The following is a 24,320-nucleotide window of genomic DNA, read 5'->3' as shown; positions in this document are numbered from 1 at the left end:
TAAAAAGTGTGAACTCTTCCAAAAACTGAAGATGAAATTACTTAGAGTAAACAAAACCAGAAAGTCAGAGACTGTCTGTGAAAAATTTGGTTTTCCTCTGTTTTCTATGGACATTTCTTTGATAGCCAAAATACTATTAAGACAAAAAAGCTGTGAAGTCTATAAAAATACTTTTCATCGGCAACTCCATAATTCTTATCTTTTTTTTCCCCTTTTTTCTTTCTCCTTTTTTTAATATCCCTCTTCCCCCAAACATTTCCACTTCTGTAAAATATATCCTTAGATATTTTGTGTCTTCGTTCTCATTTTTTTCATTTTCCTGACTTGGCATAAGTAACTAATTAGATGTAACAATCAGTGTATAAAAGTCAGAGAAGGGAATAAAATTGAGCTCGCTTTCTTCCTAATACGTCGTTTTTCCACACTAATTAGAGTAAGAACCTGTAAAAATATGTGTTTCTCAATTAAAGAAAAGGTCTGTCTCTGATATACCTGGAATAACTTTGTTCATTAAATATGTGTCATGTTTACACACTCACTTTTCAGAGTAGAATTACACTGTAAACACTGGTGAAAAAATATTAGACATTGACAGTGGAGCATTAACTTGACAGTTTCAAAGCAAAGTTTTGCATATTGCTTTCTCTAGATAGTGTTCTAGAGATTTTCTTTTTTTATGTTTTACTGTTAAACTTCTCAGGATTTTTTTAAACATTTATGCTGAAAATAAGTCATGACTAATAACAAGCCAGCAACTGATTTTTGAATGTAGATTGCTATAAGGATTTATACTTTCCTCATATTCATACATACAAATTGTTTCACAGTTTTTTATGTCAGAGCAATTCTGGGTCATGGTTGAAAAGTTTCTGTCCATGTAAAATCATATTATATAAAGCAGTAACAAAACAAATATATTTGAGTTGATTGCATTTAATTGACTGTAGTTGACTATATTGACTGTATTAAATGAGACTATAATCTGTCACCTAGCAGAGCACAGAGAAAAGCTGTCACATTGGTATTGAGATTTGCCTGTCAATCCACATTATCATTTCAAAGACATGTAAACAACCTCTAGGTTACATTCTGAATGAGAGGATTTAATCTTTTGTTTTTGTGATTAATTACGTGATTTTTCATCTGATAACTGTAATGGTATGGTGATTCAATTTTTGTACTTTATCTTCCTTTGAAGAAATTCTTAATTTCCTGGGTTTCATGGAACCAAGGCCAAGCTGTTGGCACTGTCTCAGAAAATACATCTTGCCTTTTTTTTTTTGTTTTGTGTCAGGTTACTTAGTAGGTACCAAAAGGAAGGCACTGGAATCATGGTAGAGGAAGCAGTATAAGAAAGGAATACACTGGAAAGCCATTCCAAATGCTCCTGTTGTTTTCCAGGTTACAGTGTATCAGTATTTTTGGATATTTGCATGATCATCTTTGTACCATGACCATATCACGTATTTTATTAAGAGGGGTCTTTTTTATTGTTGTTGACAGGGGATTTTTTTGTTGTTGTTTGTTTTTTTCCTTTTGTTTAGGGGTGGCTTTTCTTTTATCCATTATTTTTTAGGAAGAGGGTAATAGAGGCCTTCTGAGCTTATATATAAATGGTTGTGTGTAAGGCATCTGAGAAGTCACTGGGATCATTTGCTCTCACGAGTTGATTTTACTCAAGGAAAATGGATCATACCTGTTTCAGTGGCAAATACCAGACAAACCCTGAGAACTTAAAGAAACTGATTTATGAGTGCAGCTACACTGGTGAGGTTTGAATAACAAATAAAGCACAAAGATTACTTTTTTGCATATGACAATTCTTTCAATATTTTCTAATACAGGGTTGTTCACTCAGGATCAATCTGTGATATGCTGTCCTTCACAGATCCTTTTCCCCTAGAATTGCCATACTACTGATCAATCCCTTCAGTACCTATGTATGCTGCAGTTCTCTTTCTTGAATTGTGGCATATATTTTCAGACTACTTCCTTGTCTGATAGAACTTTTATGAATTATGAATTTTAGCAGTGTTCTTCAGCTTCCTAGCATAGGATTTATTTGCTTATTTAATATTGACAGTGAATGCAGGAAAGATTGTACCAAAGTACAGCAACTTTTTTCAGTAGTATATTGCCATGTGGATCAGGCTTAAGATACTCAGGATACACTTTCAAATATGTGATTGAAAACTGATTTCAGCACATTAAGGCCTTAACAGTACATTGGTTTACATACTTTCACTTTCTTTTAAGCTAGCAATATGAAAACAGTAATAAGCTATTATTGAAACATACCTGCTTTTAATATGGTATTTTTAAAAGTAATCTGGAGAAAATACATCTCTGCTGTCATGGAAATTTAGGTGGCTGTATCAGTCTTGTGTGTATGTACAGAAGAGGGAGTAATATGTAAAAAAAACTTGATAATTTTACTGATTGGCTGGCAAGAGTCACTGATTCAAAGAAAAGCCAGAGAAACTCAACACACCAAGGCTTGAGGGCTTAATTTGATGTACTCTCTGAAAGAGCAAGAAAGTGAAGTGGTCAGGGGAGTAGAAATGTATTCCTTGCACTAATTTATTTGGTATTGAATCTGGCTATACAATCCCAATTTCTTATATAAGTGTTGCTGAGAAGCAAGCAATTAGACATCTGTACAAGTCAGCAAAGTGGCAAATGCAGCTTTCATATGAGAACAACTGCTGTCCTCTATGTCTAAAACACACTGATGAACATCTCCCACATTGTTCTTCATAAGGAATTCATTTCACACAGAAATTTATACAGGCATTTTACTCCAATAGGTTTCAAAATCCTCTACTGTTCTTCAGAAATAAATCATGTTCATTCATGCATAGGGTGGCTTTCTAAGCTCTACTTTTCAGCCACCCTCTCTCATCTTCTGTCTCTCCAGCCTTCTTCCCACATCTTCCCTTCCTCAGACATCTTGTTCCCTGCTGAAATTTTTTTGCATTTCATTCTGCTTAAAATAGCTGTGACCAAACTATTATATTCTGATCATGTTTGATCTCCATTTCATTCATTATATGATATTGCAACATTTCATCTCATTTTAAGAAATATTTACCAGGAAGCAGACCTTTATTAAGAATATGTATGAAGTATTTATGTGTACATATAAAGAATAGTACATATTAGTGTACATATTCTAGAAATTTTTTTGAAAGTATTAGGTATGTAAGCTGAAAAGGTTTCAATATTACTTAATCTTATGGTGAATAGGATAATTATTTTGAGATAAAAAGTAATTACAAGAAGAACTTGGTTTATTACTGCTCTTTTTATTGCACTCAGTTGAATATGACTGATCTTTTCCATTGATGAGATGTTCAGCACACATTTCCAATGTTTCATTTTTGCTAAGCTTGCATTTCTTTTTTGTGCTTGATAACTTTAGCCGTAATTCTTGTAATATAAATTTTCATTATTAACAGAAAATAATTTTGAAAATATGAAAGAATAAAAAGCAAGAAAAAGCATAAAAACTGTCATCTCAAATATAATTTTGAATTTAAACCACCAATTTTATGTTGTAATATAAAGACAGAAGATCTGTATTTGAAAGGGCTTATAATACTAATACAGTTGCTTTCATGCCCATTTAAATGTAATAAATAGTTTTGTTAGATACTGTGCTTGTTTTACAGTGTGTTTTAAGGTGGCTTCAGATTTACTGCTGGGAAAATCTCTAGTGTTCAAAGTAAATTGTTCTGTTGGGGTGTTTTTGATGTTCAGTAGGAGCAAAATACTATGATAAAAAACCAGTTAAATTCCCTAAGGCAAATTTACTTCATTACCTCATTTACGGGTCAGTATGCCAAGTTGAAAGAGAAAGGTGATTTCTTCGGAGCAATTCAAATGGCCAAAAATCTTGTGATAGTTGAACTGAACTAATAATAAAACTGAGTGACAACAAACTTCGATAGAGTAACAGCAGGAAAAGGAAAAGCTAAGCACACCTATTCTGCTGTACATATTAATCCTAATTCTTCTATAAAACTAATAGAAATTGCGTTGTTTCCAACGCAAATCTCTGTTTCGTTGTCTGTGCATGCATTTAAACTTGATTTCTGACCTTTATACTTGCCAGTTAAGAAAAGGAGCACTTTGTACCCAGTATTTTCAGGGTGTTTACTTTGGATTTTATCTTAAGGAATTGATTAGAATACAAGTTGATCATACTGCTCTAAGAAATAATATATATTGTTTGCATATCTAATCAAGCTTTGATGTACAATATAAAGTCCCAATATATTACAGTATACATGCATTACTTGAATCTTTGTTAATTAATGCTGTAAACTGTAAACTCTGACCTAATACCCGAGTCAGAGTGATAAATAGGAAGTGCTGTGTTGCCATTCTGACAAGCACTGTGTGGGAATTTTGTAAGTGTAAATTGTTGTCTGCCTGCAGGAATTTGGGAAAATTGAAGCTCATTATGGCTTTTGTTGAAATGGTGACTTCCCCTTGTAGAGGGATCCTGAAAGAACCATGCAAAGAAACAAGATAACATCAGCCAGCTGCCTGATAGTATCATGGCATAACAGAAAATAGCTTGTAGAGACTTGATCATCTGGAATAGCAGTATTGGATTTCATTGTATTATTTAAGGGAGATCTTTCTATACCAAATGTTTTATATCTTTCTGATACGTGGTAACATAAGTATTTTTTTTCTTCCTTCCTTAATTATTCAGTGAAATTGTCTTGATCCTGTTAGTTCTAAGATTTATTTTCCTGAATTTTAGATTAAAGTATATCTGGTAGAAATGAAGTTTTAATCTAATAGTATAGATAAACTTGAAGAATTTATGTGTATCTCTGTGAATTTAATTGATGATAGCACTTAATAGGGAAAGTATTTTAATTTGGTTATTTATTGTTGTATTCTGGATGAATTTTGACTTCTGTTGTTTTTAATCTACTTTTTTCTTCCTAACATGTTAGCTATATATATAGTTATATATATTATTTACATATATATAAATGTGCCATGTATATATGTGTCATATATATATATGGCATATTTATAAAACAAAATAGTCAATAAACCCATGTCATTAAATATGATAACATTTGAAAAAGGTACCTTTTTCCATAATATACCATTAATAGTTGCATTCAATTAAAAAACAGTATGTCCACTTAAGGACAATGTACAACTTAGAATTTGCCCAAATTGATGTTCTGGATATTTACTCATGAAATAGGTTTTTTTTAAAACACACCCTGCTTACATTTCTTTAAAGAGTAGTAATTTTCAAATTATGTAATAGCTTGCAATAAAGGCATTTAGAACAAGGAAAGTGAAGTATTTTTTATATATATATTTATATATCTCTTTGCTTAATGTAAGAACATAGTCTAAATTTGAAGATTTTTAATTGCTACAAAATTAGCACTTTGGAAGAATATTTGCACTAAGAAGTTTTCTTCTTGTTGCTCTGCAGTCTCAGTTTGAACTCAGGGTATTCCATATTCGTGGGGAACATGCTGTATCAACTGCTCAGCTGGAGGAAACCATTGCACATCTGAAAAATGAACTCGATAATAAATTAAACAGAAGAAATGAAAAAGCAAAAGATATTGGTGTTTCTACTGAAGATGATAACCCACCAAAGGCATACCGAAATGTATGTATACAGACTGACAGAGAAACTTTCATAAAGCCTAGTGAAGAAGATAACAGAGCTGTGAAAAATAACCAAATAGTCCCCAAAAAGCTTAATATTTCTTCTTTGTCTCATAGTATTTCTGCCCAAAGTGAAAATAAGGACAATTACAATGTACAGTCTTCAGAAAGTGTCTTATCTTGTCAACCAAAACAAATGCCGCCTCCTCTACCACCACCACCACCACCACCTCCTCCTCCTCCACCCCTTTCTGAATCTTCACTGTCAGGTTTAGTTCCTCCACCACCACCTTTGCCAGTGGGTCCAACTTCACTGACATCTCAGTTTGGATCTGGTCCACCACTGCCACCTCCACTTTCTGAAGGCTGTAGGAATTTGCAAGCACCACCACCACCGCCACCACCACCACTTCCAGGGCTGGGACCTCCTGTTGCACCTCCACTGCCTGGATCTGGGTTACCTCCACCTCTTCCACCTCCTGGGCCTGGGTTCTTTTTTAATAGCACTTTATCTTCAAACCAAGGTCCTCGGAAACCTGCCATTGAACCTAGCCGTCCCATGAAGCCTTTGTACTGGACAAGGATACAATTGCAAGATAGCAGGTAAAATATATTTACTTGGACCTAGAATCACTACTTAGAATTGTCATGATAGGTATGCTATTTAAGATACGCTATTTAAGACCTAATAACAAAAAGTTAACAGTTTAGGAACATATAACAAAATCAGTGTAAAGGCATTAAATTGATATGTTTTAAGAAAAAGATTGAATCAGTTCTAAAAGCCTAGAAATAGACTAGAGGAAGTTATTTTGAAATATTATAGTTCAATTAAAATTGTATGCATTATAAATGGAAATTTTGTGCATCATAACAAAACTGTATTTTTTGTGGTTTTTTCCCCCAGTAATCCAAGTACTCCATGGATAACCATAGTGACAGGGTCCTTCCGAGATTTAGCACTAAAAAGCAAAATTGTCTCCAAGAGATTAGAAAGATTTTTTTTAATTAAATCTAAATTTTTACTTTCCAGTCACTTCATGTGATACTGTCTTCAGAGAACTATGTTGTATCATCCTCTATGATTCCAGTTCTAGAAAGAGTTAAACTGGAACCCAATGTCTGTGTATAAGTCTGTCAGAGCAGGAAAAGCGATTATGTAAATATGTGCGGCTCAGGAACCTATAGCATGAAGCATCCATTGTGGACAAGTCTCAGTACTGATAGAGACCTCTGTAGTTTTAAAAAAATAGATATAAAAAATAAAAAAATTACCCATCTTACTGTGATTTAGTGCAGGGATAAAATCCTGGATATGACTGAGGGAAGGGATGCCATCCAGAGGGGCCCTGACAGGCTTGAGTAGTGGGACTGTGTAAAGGTCAGGAGGTTCAAGACCGAGTACACGGTCTTGCACCTGAAGTGGGGCAACCTCCAATCTCAATAGCATCTCGGCGATAGAGGAGGTAGATTTAGATGGCATGTAAAAAATTCTTTACTGTGAGGGTGGTGAGGCAGTGAAACAGGTTGCCCAGAGGAGCTGCTGATGTCTCATTCCTGAAAGTGTTCAAGGCCAGGTTGGATGGGGCTCCAAATAGCCTGGTCTAGTGGAAGGTGTCCCTGTCCATGGCCCTTCAACACTGACTGTTCTATGATTCAGTAACAGTAGTCTAATAGTGTATTCTGTTGTACCAAATCCAAAGTTACTATGAAACATCTGTTTTATTGATTTGTTTATAAGTGATAATTTGGTGAACAAGCATAAATAATTTTTGGACAGGCTTTTTGAAATGATCCCACAATCTTTTGTTTATGCTACCCATTTACTCAGCTGACAGGAGAAAAGAAGTTCTCCCGTTTACACATTCTGGGCCAGCATGCATACCTTTCTGCCCCAGTAGTATGTTGCTTCACATGCTACTCAGCTGCTCTTTTGGATTTTTGTTTCCTGTGTTTATTAATGTAATACAGAGCTTCACTAGGAGGGATGGCTCAAAAAATGTTTTTGGGGGATGCTTAAGTGACACATACTATTTCTAGTTTAACAAGGACATGCTCGTTAATTCGGGTCCTGCATTATTCAAGGAATGAAGTTACATGATTATTTGGATTTTAAAGTTCAAATCATTATTATCTGTGTTCAGAATTATTTTTAGCATAACTGCAGTTGCAAAGATGCTAAATTTAAACATTCTAATAAATGAAATTATATTGTTATATATGACAGCCGTGACACGTCACAATATTATATATGCTGTAGTATATATACACACAGTATATTGTATACTGTATAATACACTGTGACTATATTATATATTGTGTTATGAATTACTAGAAAATATTTATTATAGTTTATGTATATTATAATAATTCTATACAAATCAATAAAATTATTAATATTTTATTTTAATGTTTCATTACATTTGAATACTGTTAAAGTAAGTAATTGCAGTTAAGTATATTTAAATATGAGTTTTATTGTACTTTACAACTCTGAATTTATTTTGATGAGAAAATACCATTATTCTGGTATAATAAAGTATTGTAAGGTGTTATATTTTATATAAATTAGTTGACAGGAACAAAATATTAATAAAATGTTTCTTATATTCATTCCATTTTTTAGGATTAAAAACATTGAAATACTTTGGAGCAGGAAGCTTGAACATTTTGGTTTTACTTTCCCAAAATTACTAGTGCATAATATGTTCACAGTGAATAAATAGTTGGTCCATAAATAAACCTTACTGTAATTCTTCCTACTGATTCACTGAAATCAAAGTGTTTTTTTCTGAAATATTTCTAATTCACCAAGCTTTTGCAAGATAATGTCTAAGCATTCTGATGAGTAACTACTGGTCACCAGATGTAATGATTTGGCATTTTCATGATCTGTATTAGAAATGGAAACTTCTTCAAGGATTTGCTGCTCAGATCAGCAGCTCTTCAGGACTTCTTGTTGCAGAGACAGAAGGAATCCTTCATTCTTCAATTTTGCTGACATTATGGCTAATATCAGGGAGAGGGAAGCTGTGGAGCTCTAAGTGTTTCCTGTGACACAGAATATGCTGCATCAGCAGATACCAATGGAAAAAAATACTCATTCCTTAACATTCAGCATAGTAGACGTATAGTTTAGTATTAAAAAAATCCTAAATCTGAAAAAAAACCAGTACCTTTTGAATTCGTAGGTATTCCACTTTGTTGCATCTTACATCTGTTTAGTGACATCAGCCATTTGTATTTTATAGTAGTTTTCATCACCTTTTTAAATTGCAAATAATTTCACTGCCTTTTAGTGACATCTACTGGAAGAAGTCGTTCCACCTTCTACTGATAAACAGGCAAGAAGAGCCCTCAGCAGTTTTGTTCCACATATTTTCCTGAAGCATTGAAGTTTTGATACAAAGCCCTTTCAGAACTGAAGTGCAATGTTTGTAGCACTACACAGTATTTCCCACAAATCCAGATAAAACTAGAGGACTGTGCAAACAAGTTTCAAACTGATCCAAAGCTAAATCTGGTCTTGGAAGGCAAAAAGAGAAGAAAAGATAATCCACATTTAAAATTTACAGTTGGTTGTATGGAGAAGAATACTGGCTAGTCTCCCAAAATATAAGCCACATAATTATTCTAGTTTCTCAGAACTGCAACAAGGATAAATATGAGCATACAACATCTGCAACTAACATGAAGTAAATCAAGTCCTATACAGATTACTCCAAATGCTCTTAAAATATGCTTGAGTAAAGTTAGTTCACTATTTGTTGATTTTGTTTATTTTTGTAGGTCTGTATAGATTGCTGGGAGTTTCTCAAAAAAAGCTGCTGTTGAAATACTCCTAATCCTAGTTGAAGTGGCAGAAATCTCTTGAGATGTGTTTGCACAAACTGCAGTTATTGTACAAAGAACTGTACAGTTCAAATAATGCATTTCAATTGTCTAGAAGGCATGGACTAAATAGCTAAAACTAATAACTACAACTAATAGCAAAAGATTTTGACTCCTTACAAGAGCAGGTTCTAGGGAAGGAATGTTCTTTGTGTTGCTTTGAGTTGAAATCTGTCATGGATTTACATCTATTACAGTTATATCTATTGTCATAAATGTTTGGAAATTTTATTATTACCTTTCACTTTACAGGAAAACTGCTGTGCCAACTTTATGGGAATCACTAGAAGAACCTGATATACTTGATACTACTGAGTTTGAATATTTATTTTCCAAAGACACCACTCAGGAAAAAAGAAAACCATTATCAGAGACTTACGAAAAAAGAACTAAGGCCAAAAAGGTATTTATTGAGGAGGGGGCAGGGGGTGTTTGTTGTTTTTTATTTGTGTGTGTGTGTGTTACTGTTTAGTTTTTTGTTTTGAGAAAACTCCCTTTTAATTCTTTGGGGTCTTTCGGAGAATGAACAGAGAAGCAAAATGGGCGGATTGTTGATTCAACTCTTGCTTGAGAATGCAAGGTTATTCTTTACCTTGGAAGATTTCTTGCCTTTGATAATGAAAGATTCATGTCCCAGTGAGGTCGTATTTGCTGCCAGAAAAATTCTAGGCTGAATAATAATTAGTACTGTTTTCCTAAAACAGCATGGTTACATGTCAGAAACTATTTAAACATATAGTGTATCATAAATCTCTGAGTTTATCTGCTTGGAACCACAAGAGGGCACTTTGCATGTGAGGTATGCTAGCTTCCTTCAATGTTATAATGTGAAACATATATATATATATAAATATATATATATATACACATGTTGGTGCAATCCGATGTGTCAAAACATCTTGGTCATAAACTTCCTGTTTGCGTCTTAACGCAATAGCTAATGAAAAGTGTAAATAAGACTGTAGAACTTATAAAATTCAAACTCATGTAATGCAAGAAGTAAAAAACGAAACATAGGGCCATGCTGGCATTTGTAAATACAAATGAAATAATTTCTTCAGTCCTTCAGATATTAGCTGGAAGTTGGACAGGAATATCTCTCTGAGAAGAGTTTTAACATATTTTACTTGACAGATGCTTCAAGTGCATGTGATATTTAGTAGGAGCATTATCCATAAATCTAATTAGTTCCCATCCCATTCCATTTCTGATGCCCTGTTTCTAGTATTTACTTCATAAATTTACCAATTTTAGAAAGAAGTATTTAATAGAAAATACAGGTTTCTAAATAACTTTGAAGAATGTAACCAGTGTGAAGAATGTAACCAGTGTAACTTTAATGGAGAATTAATATGTACAGATAAGTGCTTTTGTATTTTAAAATCTCAGGCATTAAGGGAGTAGACTCATTTCTCCAGATGAATGACAGCAAAACAGATACAGAATTAGGCCTGTATCCTGAAAGATTAAATTCTGTTTTTCCTTGCTGCTTTGTAAACCAACCTACCTGTTACAATAGCATGATTTTTTTATTATCTCTCTTAACTTTATTCAAAATTGAATTGGATAATAGTTACAGAAAATAATGGCGTAATAATAAGGACCTATTTTTTGAGCAACCAATGTATTGTATTACAAAGATATCTTCATTATTTATGTCACTGAATTATTCTGCTTTGGTATTAAAGGTAAACTTACTGTTTTAAGACAAGGGATATATTTGCTGAAATTAATGAAATGAAAAAGGTTTCTTTAAGGTACTGTGTGAAAATACAAAAATAAATTTCCTAAGAGATAAATTAAGAGTAGTGTCTATTGCCATGCCTTTAGTTTGGTAAACCAATGGGATATGATCATAGCATTACAAACTGTAGGCTTTCCATGAGAGTTTAAAAACTTGGGGTTAGCAGTATACAACTTTCCATCATTTGATCAATTTAAAATTTAGAATTGAAACAAAATTTTAATTTTCTGGGTACAGACGTGTTTTCTTTTTGCATATCATGTCTTTTCATCTTCCTCTATTAAATGAGTCACAGTAGCAGCTAAATGTCTTTACAGACAGTTGGCCCTTTTTGATGGTCCTGTGTTTTCCTTTGTCTCTCCGAAAGCAGCCTGTGTGCAGGCTGGCTCCAGTGGATCAATCCTGGCAGGCTGCAAGCAGTACAGTAGTAGAGAAGCATTTTATTTACTTATGGGAAGGTTTATTAGTAGATAGCAACAGATAGCTCCTGTAGATCAGTATAAAGCTGTCTGTTCTGCTGGCTTTATTTCTGGTTTCTCATGCTTTTTCTCGACTCTCAACTTTTCTTGCCTTTTTTCTAACAGTTGCATCTATTGACTAGGGTTTTAGCAACAGTCTTTTTCTTTGCTTCAGTAGAGAAATTTGTGCTTGTCTGGTCTTCAAAATGGTAGAGTATATGGGATTGTATATCCTGGTTAAAGACACTTTCTACAGAAGTTGTGAAGGAGTTACGAATCTTATGAGGCTTATCATATATTACAATTTTTGGCTGATGCTGTGTCATTTTGTATTTATTTGTAAATTTCTTTTTCATGTTCTGTAAAAGAGCCTTCTAGAGCAAGATGTGGGAACAACAATAAAATCTGGAGTTGTAGTTTGTGTTTGGAATACTTAAGCCATTTTATTTAATGATACACGTTAGGGCTGACCCATTAACTGCTTAAATCTCTCCTGTACACAAACTCTGCCCTATTTCATACCATCTTATGCAAACTAAGTTCAACCTCCTTCGTATTTAGGAAAATTACAGACCAATAGGTGGTGCAGGACTGCTTATTAAAACATGATTATCTAATACTTTTCTCCTTAAATGAGAATTACATCAGTGCCTCAAAATCAAGCTCATTATGCAACTGGAAGTAAGATTTTATCTTTCAAATTAGAGGAGAATTGTTTCTCATTTAACTGGGCTTTATAAAATTCAGGAGACTAACTATTGGTGGCCTGTTGAATTATAATATCTTTACCATTTATTTACATTTCTCTTGCAGTTCCACATAAAATAATATTATTCAATTTATTCTCAGAATTATTAGTTTTGTGAAACTAGTTGGGATAATCTTTATGCATAGGCCATGAAATGAATGCTTCTGTGAAAAACCTTTAGAAATTTCTTACCCATTTGTCCTCATCGTAGACACCTTATGGCGAAAGATTAAAAAAGTCACTGCAAGCTCTGCTTTTTTTGCTTACAACTGATAGACATCTGCCATTTTCATCCAGAAATATCTAAATGCTGTCCTATATTAGCCGCAGCAGAGGAGGCTTAGTGTGGACACTGGGAGGAATTTCTGCACAGAAGGGGTGATTAGACATTGGAATGGGCTGCCCAGGGAGGTGGTGGAGTCACTGTCCCTGGAGGTTTTTTAAGAGATAACTGGACATGGCACTCAGTGCCATGTGATTGAATATAAATAGAATGAATGGTCTATTTTCCATTACCATTTGGCAGGTTATGCTCAGAAGGGAAACTTCTGAGTATATATTCATATTATATATAGTCTTACATGTATAATGTAATTGCAATATAGTATATAATTTCTAAAATAAATATTTATAATATAGACTATATTTATATTCATACATACATATATAGACACAGCGTCAAAATGGGAGAATCCATGAGGACTTGATGTGCTTCTGTGCTGGTTGTAGTTACTTTGGTATTTTCACTTACTACTTGGATGTTGAAGTACTAACTCTACAACCACCACCTATTTGCGAGAGGCTTCAAATGTACTAAAGTAGATCCTCCAGAAAGCTTTCATGTATCCAAGACATGCTCTAAAAGACAAGGATAAGCACAAAGCTAATGCAGTTAAACTGCAAGGTTAATACAGTTAAGGATATTCGGCTACCTAAAAATAAGATGGAGTACAACTGGCTAACTGACAATTATTTAGGAGAAAGGGTCTTGCCATTGTAGTGGCTCACAAGAGGAATATGAATTGTCAAATTCGGTGCTACCAAAAGGAAAAACAGAACTCTTACAGATCAGTAGAAGTATTGCTTGCAAGACAAAACACTCAGCCATGTCTCAGTTAAGAACTGCTTTTAGATTTAAGCACTACAGTCCTTCATTTAGGAAGTTTGTTAACGGTAAAGAGTCACTAAGACGGAGAATGGTGAAAAGTGTAAAAGTAGTCCCTGAGAAAAGAATTGAATTATTATGATTGTTTGGTCTAGAAAGGAGAAGGTTCATTGGGATGCACAGTAAGTGTAATCAAGTGCATTCAGCTGCTGCAAAGAATAATGATGAAAAGGTTTCTAAGAGTAAAGATACCAGTGGAATGCAGAACAATTTTGACTATGGGAAATTGTGTTTCTGTATTGGGAGATCTTTAGGAAAGTTTGTTTAGAATGATACAGATATGGTTGATACTGTCCTGAAGAGCAGAAATGCTATGGATGACATATGACATATAGAAGGAGTAGGATTTATTTCACAGTTAGTTCTGAAGTAGTTGAATCTATAGCAGGCAAATTTGAAATTTTTGGAAAAAAAAAAAAAGTTCATTAACACCTGAATATGAATCAAATAAATTTCTTTCTGATTTGGCTAATTCAGTTAGTTTAATATAAATGTGTAAGTTACTGGTATGGTGCATCTTGATAATATCCATTGGATCTAAAACTGTTTATGCCATGTAAAATATCGGGGGTCTTCAGTTAAGCTTTTTCAAATGTGTAGAAGAAAGTTAGAATTAGGACATACATTTTGGGATGAAATAAAGGACATGATTTATTATGTATTAATTCCCTATAATCCTGAAAAGGGGGTTATTTAGAAAAGAACATTCCTTTGCTACGATTTATTCCATGTGCATTCTGCAGCTCCATTGCTAAACTTAACACATATTTTGAAGTTGCATTAGTTTTTCCAATATATTTGAGCACTTGTTAGTAATTTACCCTCAAAAACTCAAGTTATTTTCTATATCTTTCAAGAATGAGGATAGTTGGATGTTTGTGATGCCACTCTGTCTTCATCTTACAAAAAAAAGGGTAAATGTCAAGTAATTTGTGTCAGGTGTATACTCCAAATGAAAGTCCATCAATCATTTTTGGCCCTTTAGTGCAATGATTATCATTTCAAAGACGCAGGAGGACATTAAAGATAATGGCTTTTCTGTTGTCTATTATCTCTAACAGACTTCACATAATTATTAACATGTGTTCTCATTTAAGAAGAGTGTCAATATTTTGAGTGAATTGCATTTTTTTAACTGAAAGGGATATGTCTGTCAGCAAGTTTTTTGTCCATCTAACTAAATGAGGAATTACAATTAATGAATTTTGTGTTTCCGCAAGAAGGGCAGATATTGCAGAAAATGTTGGAAGCTTTGCAGCGTTGAAACACAATGACTGTCTTCAGCTGTCTGCATAAGATAATAAACAGTGTTCAAACTAAAGCAGAAGTAGTAAAATGCTAGTGCGTGCTCTTCCAGTGCACTCTCACTTTCTTTTTATATTTTGTGCTGTGCTGAAAAAAATCACTGACATTTCCTTGTTTATCACAAAGCTCTGCAGTCATGTAGAATATAGAAAGTATCCATAAGGAGTAAATATCTATTTTGTGGCTTTGTCTAATTTTCACAGTTTTGATAGGAGTAAAGATACTGAAATTAGTTTCTTACTAGCTCATTTCGTACCTCCTATTTTAACCCGAGGAATTGCAATTTGTGTGTCCTTTGGCAAAAAGCTAAAGATTTTTTAAAGTTTTTTTTAAGCTAATAAAATTTTAAATAGAATTCTGTCTCCTAAAATATTTTAAAAATGTTTCATCCATGTTAAATAAGAAATAGTTAAACTTGGCTCTCCTTTGAGTAGGAATAGAAAGATAATATCTAGTCTTAAGCTTCTAAAATTTCACTGGTAACTCTTGGAGTATGTATGTAGAATGACTTGAGAACCATACTTTGGCTTCTTGTGCATAATCTTCTGTTTGAACAGGGTTTCAGCAGTCTGCTTATGGGCCCAGGCTCTTGACTCACTGTAAAAGTTAATGAGTGGGAGTGGAGGGAAACACTGTTATGTGCAGGTCTTTAGCTTGTGGCTCCTCTCAATAAATTTATAAATTGTGGAAAGAATCCATGCACCACCAGGAGGAAGGATTTAGCTTTTAATCACTAAAGTAAACTGAACCTCTTCAGATTTCAGCACCAGTAGGTGTCCTGGACAGAATGTAGACATTGCAGTTAGACAAAACAGTGAAGTCTGGTTTATAGTATTCAATGAAATACATTTCTGCCTATGTTAGTGAAACACCTTTTAATGGAAATGGCAGAATAATTTACAAATGTATTCAACCTTCAGTATATCTTCGCTTTTAAATTAGATGATAAATATTTGAAATATTAGATGAGACACTTGTGTACAGCAAATCAACTAACTTAAAGCACTAAAAAATAGAGAAAACCACATAGAGCAAGTAATGTTATGGATCACTGAAGTAAATGAATTATCGCCAGCAGTCACAATTTTGTCACTAAGCCAAAAGATGTTGCATCCCTTACAACAATACATTCATAGTCTGGAGGAGCAGCAGGCATCTGGCAAACCCCACCAGCTGGCATAGCAGCATCAGCTGGCGTCAGTTGGATTTTAGCTGCTTACCTGTCACTGCCAGCTACAAGCAAGTCCCAATATGCTGAGAGGTGATCAGTGATTTGTCTTTTAAAAGCATAGACTAAATAGTTCAGTGCAGTCTTTACAAACTTTCCTTTTGATTGCCTTGTGTTTTTATTGAACTAAAAAAGTGCTGATTTTTTTGTGTCTCCTTTCTATTTGGAATATTTACGCACATATTTAATTCCCTCTCAGTGACTTTCCCAGAATAGCTTTTATTTAGGACAAAATTAGTATCTCTGAAAATTTGTTCTCTGTTTTACTATTGGATATATATCTCGATGCAATATCTTACAAGTTACATATTGTTTCTAAAACTCTATGACAGAAGTCCTGTATAATACTTAACATTACAGCTATCGGTCTGGAGTAGTTTTATGCCCCAGAAGTTTATAGTTTAAACTATTCTGTTGTCTTGGTCCTCCTTTTTTGCTCCCCAAACTATTCTGTTGTCTTGGTCCCTCCTTTTTTGCCCCCTTCAGTTACTTGGTTGAAGCTATTTTAGGTAGTCTGTGTCTAGTTTGATGCCTGGTAATTGTGACCATGTGTACATTTGTCTAAAATGCATGTGAACATACAGTCGGTTGCCATTTTAAAACAGGAATCTCTGGTTTAGTTTTAAAACTTACATAGGGTCTTCTTTCTTTTTTTTTTTCCCCCCTTTTTCTTTTTTTCTTTTAAGGAGTCTTGCTTAGCAATGTGAGCTAGGTTGATTATATTTGGAGAATATATTAGCACTTAAGAATGCTTCAATAGAATGATTTCAAATGTCATATTGTCTGCAACAGCTATAGTCTGGAAAGGTTTTGCCTCAAACTAGGCATGTCTAATGGGGTTTATGACAACCTATGAATTTGCCCTGAACAGGGTCAACTTGGAGGTCAGTGAATGCTATACAAATTGCATACTACACAAGCCTGTAATTATCCCTGTAAGAAGTTAATGTGCTTCGGAGTTCAGCAAATTCATGTAAGCCTCAGAAATTACCATGATAAACCATGCAGTTAGTTACATTGGCTCAGTCAACAGGATGCGATGCTTTCACAGTGTTCGTTTAAGGTAACTTGTAGCCAAATCATCTTGTGTACTTGTGTACTCAGGAGATAAAGAAACTGAATGCTTTGTCCTTTGAAGAAAACAATAGTATTACGTTCTTAATATCCAACTTACCTGCCATACGTATAGGCAGAGAAGTCTCTCAGGATAGATTTTGCTTCAAATTTTGGCAGAAAAGATGCAATATCTACTTTAACATAGGTTTATTAAACCTTGAGTCCCTGCAAGAGAGACATAAAATATCAGTCAAACCTTTGTTGAAGACAGCATGTGTTCCAACTTGTTATAAATAAGAATTAGCCATCATTTTTCTTTTTCCTGTATTTGTCAACAAATCTACTTTTATATAGGTGAATAACTAAATAGTTGCACAGTTAAATATTCCTAAATCACATAAAACATAGGAAGCATTTGTATGAGTTAGTATAAATTTTTTTTTAACCATCTCTAATGTGAGCATCTATAAAAATATTGCAGAAATAAGAAATAACCATTACTTAAAGTTTTTAACATTATTAAATATCAAAATATTAGTGTCACGCAAATATTAAAATTAAAATTGGGAAGAGATTAAATATTGTTCAGATACTAAGAATATAGTATCTGGATTTTTGGAAAACATTGCTATTAGTTTTAATATTTCATATGAGTTAATATTTTTAATAGTTCTGGTTCATCAGCACTAGGAGGTAAGATGACTGCTTGGATCTGAACATTTCTAAGAACTTGTGTCTGTATTGCATTTTATGATGTGCTGCTGTCATATCTTCCTTGTGACGTAAATCAGAATCACAAATAACAGTCCAAATATTGTGGGAAATTTGTTTTTGAAATTTCTAACATTGGAACTACACTTCTAAAAATCTGATGGTTTACTTTATTTATGGACTGATCCACATCACTGTCACTAATTTCAAGCAGCCAAAATAACTCCTTAAGGTTTCCCTATCTCCTTTTATTTCTTCTCCCTCAACTGACATCTGAAAATATTACAGTCTGGATGTCAGTATATTATACTATGACGTGTCGGTTACCCAAAATGTGAACAAAATCCTCAAATCCCTGTGAAGTGTCAGCAATGTGGGATAAGCACATTCAGGCAAGAGTGAAGGAAATACTTTCAGTAGTGCCTGGTGTTCCAGAAATAGTGTTGAGTGGGCATAAAAAGACAATTCTTCAATTCTTCTTGGTCAGGAATTGATCTTTTGTTAAAAAAGTAGACATAAACATGTTCACATTGAAATGTAAACTAGCAGACAAACTAAGGAACTTGGGAGTGTCTTAAATAGTTCTCAAATTTGACCTTAAGAAGAAGGGGGAAAAACTATATTCCAGAATAAATATCTGATGTCCCCTTTTCCCCCTCCCTGTTTAATAGCATCCTACAAGTAGGAAGCAATGTTCTTTACCAGACCCGGTGAGAATTCAGTGTTATGTTTATAAGCTGTTTGTTAAGGTGCAGAGCATAAAGATGATGGTCTTGCTACCACATTTAGTTAATAAAATAGTTTGATGTTTGGAGAAACATTGAATGCAATTTACGAATTAGCTACTGTTGTTAAAGTGAATGAATCCTTTGTGGGGTGTTCATTTGATCTCAGATCATTTTGCATCATCTTTCTAGATTGTCAAATTGTTGGATGGAAAACGGTCTCAAACTGTAGGAATTTTAATATCGAGTTTGCATCTGGAGATGAAGGATATTCAACAAGGTAAGTGTTTCTCACACTTATTATATTGTACTTACATGGATATTTTCTCATAGCCCTCAGAGAATTTCTTGCATTACGGATTGTGCTTTGAATATAGTCCTCTAACCTACCAGAATAATGATTTTTCCAGTATATTCCACTATATGTAAAAGTTTCACCTAATAATCAGAATTGAATTTAGGTACAACTCCTATAGTGTTCCAGTTAGCATATCACTTTCAGTTCAGTGTTTTCATATTTCTCCCTTGCAGTTCCCTGCTTTTTCTAAAGCAAACCCTCCACCAAAAAAATTACATAGATGGCTTATAAATAAATCTTTAGGTCTTCAAACACACAGTCATTATTTGTTTAATGTTTAAATTTTGCTTCATTAGCAGTATAAAGTGCATCCCAAAGTGATGTTACCGCATAACAATCAGAAAGAAAATTACTGGATGGCATTTTTTAAAGAGTAGGGCCTACTCAGTGTGTAAATTCCATTACTGGTAGACATTATTTGAGTTTACCAGTACAACTGTAGAGAAATACAGATTTTTCAGAACACTGGGGTAGTTGAGAGTCTGCTTATGTTCTGGATTTAAAAAGATATTGTTTAAGGATATTGTTTATTTCTTTTTCACATTAAGAAAAGGAAAATATTCACCATTTAAAACAACTGCTGGAAGAACTCAAGTTGATGTCTCCTTTTTTGCTATTGTTTTCCCTCCATCACATGCAAATACTGGGTAGGGTGTTGAGATGCTGCTGGCATTGATTATTATTAATTTCAAAAGAGCCTTTGAGCAGCTAGCACTTTAAAAGCAAAAGGGCTTACAGATGTCTCTTGGGATGCAAGGGAATAAGGAAAAGAAGGAATAACTTTATGCCTGCCAGTATTGTGTGAAAGGTATCAGAATGAGATGGAAAAAAACTGCTATTACTAAAGGTCTGAATAATTTGCTGGCAGAAGTTACAGCAACATAGGATAGAAGCTGCATTATAAAAGCCGGGTTAGTATTCTTAAGTATCATCAGAGATGGTTTTTATTACTTTTTATTTTCCATGCCATGGTGTTCTACTAAAATAGAACATCTCTATCTCTCTCTTAGTTATTTGCTGTACTTCTATAGCTTTTGAAATCTTCTGGCCAATTTGTACCAAATTTAAGAGAACACTATGACTCAAATATTTGGGTATGTATACATTAGCATTTTTAGCTTGAATCAGCAGTGCACTTTTGAATCATATTTACCAGTTGTCCCCTTTGCTGTATTTGCATTGCAGAGCAATGAAGAGCAGTTTCAGAGTGCACAGACATCCTTCAGAATTAAATTAAATGAGAAGATTTGCTTTAGGAGAGTGCCAGTAGGCTCCACCTATTGCAGGCTTTAAATACCTAAGGATCAAATCAAAGCTAGTTAAAACTCCCTGAAATGTGTATAGTGTGAACACTGAATCCTCAGCACCAGCTGTTGCTGTCTACAAATCCATTTCTGAAAACTACTGTACTTGCAGTTGTAGACATAGCTAATGTAGTCCTACAAGTGTAATGAAAATTAGGGTGTTGGGACAAGAAAGACAGCAGAACAAGTGCTGTCACTGAAGAAAAGTTTATAACTCATCACCCTCTCTAGTCTGAGGTAGCAAATGAATGGCCTGTCACCACATGTGTTGCTCAAGGAGGCAATAGGATATGCTGTGTCTTCCTTATGGAAACAGCTAAGAGTTACAAACAGAATTTGGGAATACCATTAGTGGAACTTTTAAAACAAAACAAAACAAACAAACAAACAAACAAAAAAAACTACCACAAACACAACATTACAAAGCAAGATGAGTGATTCTAATCAAAATCTGTGTTCTGAGACTACCTAGGGATAAAACCCCGGTTCACAAGACTAAGGGAAAACATTCTGTAGAGGGGACCTTTAGAAATGCATACTAATATGAAGACAACAGTAGAATTATCTTGTTTCTCTTTTAGTGTATGTTTATCCCATAGCATTTTATGTAATTTAAATCTGTGTGCAGTCGTGCCTGTCAGCAGAAAGATTATTTGAAGACTACTGTAGTCAATGCACTGGATGAGAAAAATTCATAATAGACTAAATGGCTCGTGACAAAGCTAACCAAAGAAGCATGTGATCATTGGGTCATGAATGTCAAAGACTGTGGTTTTTTTTTCATTACAAAGTGAAGTTACAAAGAGCTACCTCTAAGAAACATGGAAATTAATCACTCATTAATCACTCTTTTCAAGCCAATTTTCAGGGAAAAATTAATGGTCTTTGACCACTTGCAATGTAGAATGGAGAAACTTGAAGCAAAAGAAAGTCAAAAATTACAAAAAAATAATATTTTATTTCAAGTTTTTCTGGCAATGTTTGGTGAAAAGTTATGTAAAAATTAATTTACAGTCTATGTATAGTGTACTGCTTGCTCTACTTTAAGTAGCAGTTACAGAAATAAAGAAAAAAACTCTAATGAACTGCCCTGTGCATACAGATGCACGCAAAATTGTAGACAAGACAAAAAAGAGAAATCACGAGAAAAATTACACTGTCCTTTAAAATAGTGTGAGATTTCTGCATCTATAGGACTATCCTCTCATATTAAAGTACATAACTTCACAGCATATTCTGTAGATAACTTGGCAGTGTAAAACGAGCGAGTGACCAGATGGCACTCAGATGCTTCAGCTTGCATTTGACCATGAGCCAGCTGTCACACTTCAGGAGGGGAATCTTCCACATGTGTTGCTTTGAGAGAGTAAGGTGCATCCTTTGCAGATAAGTTTAAATTCATTCTGTATCTGAGTACAGTCTAGGGAGAAGACAGTGTAAAACTGAATAATTATTTTGGGTAGTGTTGATATTATATGATGCAGAGGGAAAGCTGACGTTGTGCTGCACCTGTCCTAGTATCTTTTAGTTAGGTGGCAGAGAAGAACAAGTCCTAGGTACTGCAGTGTTCTGAGAACACTGGTGAATCTGGTACTTGTGAGGATAATATAGTTTTTGGTTATACCACTATTAATACTATTTGTTTCCTGAGCAGAAGAAGGAGACAGAAAGTCTGTCTGACTCAGTGTGCTATATCAGATCTTTATATTGAAAAGACAAATAGCAATAATCAAATTGTGCATAGGTTTGAGATTATTTTTAAGGCTGCTCTGCATTTTTTTAAAACCTTTAAAAAGAAGAGATGAGGAATAGTTGAGATCAGTTGTTAGGTAAGGGACACACTTAGAGAAGTACACACAGTACACACTTAGAGAAGTAATCTCCATTTTTTATCAGTCCGCTTGTGTCTTTTCCTGTCATTGTTCAGCTGAAATCTTACAGCCTGAGAGACAAACTTGTGACTCAAGAATATTTGTGTGGCTTTGCTGTTGAAATATTACAACTTACTCCACAGTGAGGTGATTCAGTTCTATTTGTAATGGGAAATGCTGATTATAACTGTATATGAAAACCCTCTGTGGGCCCTTTGCCCAACTTTTTACAAGGCAGTGTTTCACTCACTGAGACAGTTCCAATACAGTAGCTAGCAATAGCAGTGCATTGGAAAACACATAATAAGGCTCTTTTCTGCAGTGTATGTCATCTGTGCTGGCTTTCCATGAGCTACTGAGATCTTTGTTCAAGGCTTAACTGGCAAAATTATGGGACAGCCTAGATGAAAAAACTTTTAGTTTCAGAATATGGGATGCGCATAAAATGTAGATGCCTATGTTCAAAGGAGTAAGTCTCCCAACTCCCTCCCTGTCTCCACAGTACCTGCATTTTGCCACTAAAATTGTAGGGCACCAGAAGTTCTACTTCTCTATATTTCTGGAAATGTTTCAGTAATACCCCTGATTTCCATCAGGACACGTTAACTAGGTGATCTGCTGGTATGCATGCTGGTATATTTTCCATGGGACTAAATCTGGTAGATCTCACCAGCTGCACACCTTATAGCTTATTGTACTCTTTGTGGTAGTAAAGTGCCATATTACTCCTGACAGAACTGCAGGCTTCACTGGTACATTTGCCAAAGCAAGAATAGCTGCGCTGTAGCACTACAGTGCTGACAGAACATAGCCTATATAATGAAAACTAATGTTGATCCTTAGCATTGAGTCTATTTCTAATGGTAATTTAGTTGGGTTTTTTCTTAGATTTTAAACAATTAAATACATTGTCCAAGACTCCATTTATTAAATCCGAGTAGCACTGGCCAAACTGTAATAGTAAATATGGGGACCTGGTATGTTTATTGGACATTTCGAACATTCTCGTATTCACCAACTCTCTAAATTATCTATGCAGATGCTCATTTAAGCTTTGAAAATGTTAGAGAAATGTATTTGATAACACTTAGATGGGATGGATTAGAGTGCAATTTGTTAAAAAGCCTAGATCATGCCATCTGCTTCTGTAGATTCACCTTCATTATTGTTTGTGGTGTTTTTGTTGCTCCCCGGTAGGGGAATATATTTTTATTACACTGTCACAGTAATAGTATTATGATGGTGAGCAATGCAAAGAACTATCATGCCACAGAAGGGTACAAGCTTTCTAGAAAAAATATCATTATGGTAGTACTGCACGATGTCAACCAGTTGAAAAGTGTATGAGTGGTTTTCTTCAACTTCACGATTTACCTTCCATTGTCAACATACTGAAGTAAATAATTGGAGGAACATGAACTTCAGATTAACTCAACCAGATTGATGATCAGTCTAGTATTATTAATAATATTAATAAATTAATTAATAATATAATTAATATATTATTATATTTCTAATTATCCCATGATTGTTGTGTGGTCTTCATCTAATGAGAGATCGTGGAAGTTGTATAAATAGGTTGCATTTCCTTAATGCAATTTATAGTTTACGGCACATCTAAACTTTAGAGAACAGTATCATTGTTAACCAGGCACTTTCTTAGCATCTTAAAGACTATGTTTTATATGCATAAGTCAAACTATTCCAAGGCAACTGCAGTTTGTTATTAACCGTACCATGCAGCACAAGTAGTTTCACGGTTCCTTTCTCTGTTATATTTTGGAAATACTTCTGGATAAAGAGAATGACTTTGAAATATTTCTTACTTGCACTATGTGCAAAGAGGTTTATGGGGTTTCAACTGAAATATTTTGTGGGATGGAAGTATGAATTATAAAGCTTTAAAAACTAGTGGTCCAAAATTGTGTGACTTTCCAACCTACACAGAATATTACATGTATGCATTCTATGTATACTTTATACTATGCATGAAATATTAAGATAGCTGCATACCCATCTCAGAAGTTGGGAAACGTTTTTCTTTAAATTATTTTCTCTTTTTTGGGAAAATTCACAACATACTTTTTTATTAATCTGC

The 24,320-nt window shown here is 34.2% G+C and overlaps 1 protein-coding gene across 2 annotated transcripts in view; it reads left to right on the top strand.

Moving 5' to 3' along the window:
- FMN1 (formin 1) overlaps positions 1-24,320 on the top strand; it is a 131,050-nt gene that overhangs the window by 38,973 nt on the left and 67,757 nt on the right. For both annotated transcript variants that reach the window (XM_027879306.1, XM_027879305.1), the window contains 3 exons: positions 5,477-6,261; positions 9,802-9,952; positions 18,882-18,969. In XM_027879306.1, the coding sequence (XP_027735107.1) occupies positions 5,477-6,261; positions 9,802-9,952; positions 18,882-18,969 (1,024 nt within the window). The remainder of the gene's footprint in view (positions 1-5,476; positions 6,262-9,801; positions 9,953-18,881; positions 18,970-24,320) is intronic.

Source organism: Empidonax traillii, unplaced genomic scaffold (genome assembly GCF_003031625.1).
Source record: "Empidonax traillii isolate 1590-97213 ecotype Southwest subspecies unplaced genomic scaffold, ASM303162v1 scaffold53:size2875158, whole genome shotgun sequence".
NCBI classification, from domain to species: Eukaryota; Metazoa; Chordata; class Aves; order Passeriformes; family Tyrannidae; genus Empidonax; species Empidonax traillii.
The sequence above is the reverse complement of the archived record's forward strand: the minus strand, read 5'-3'. Positions and strand labels throughout refer to the sequence as shown.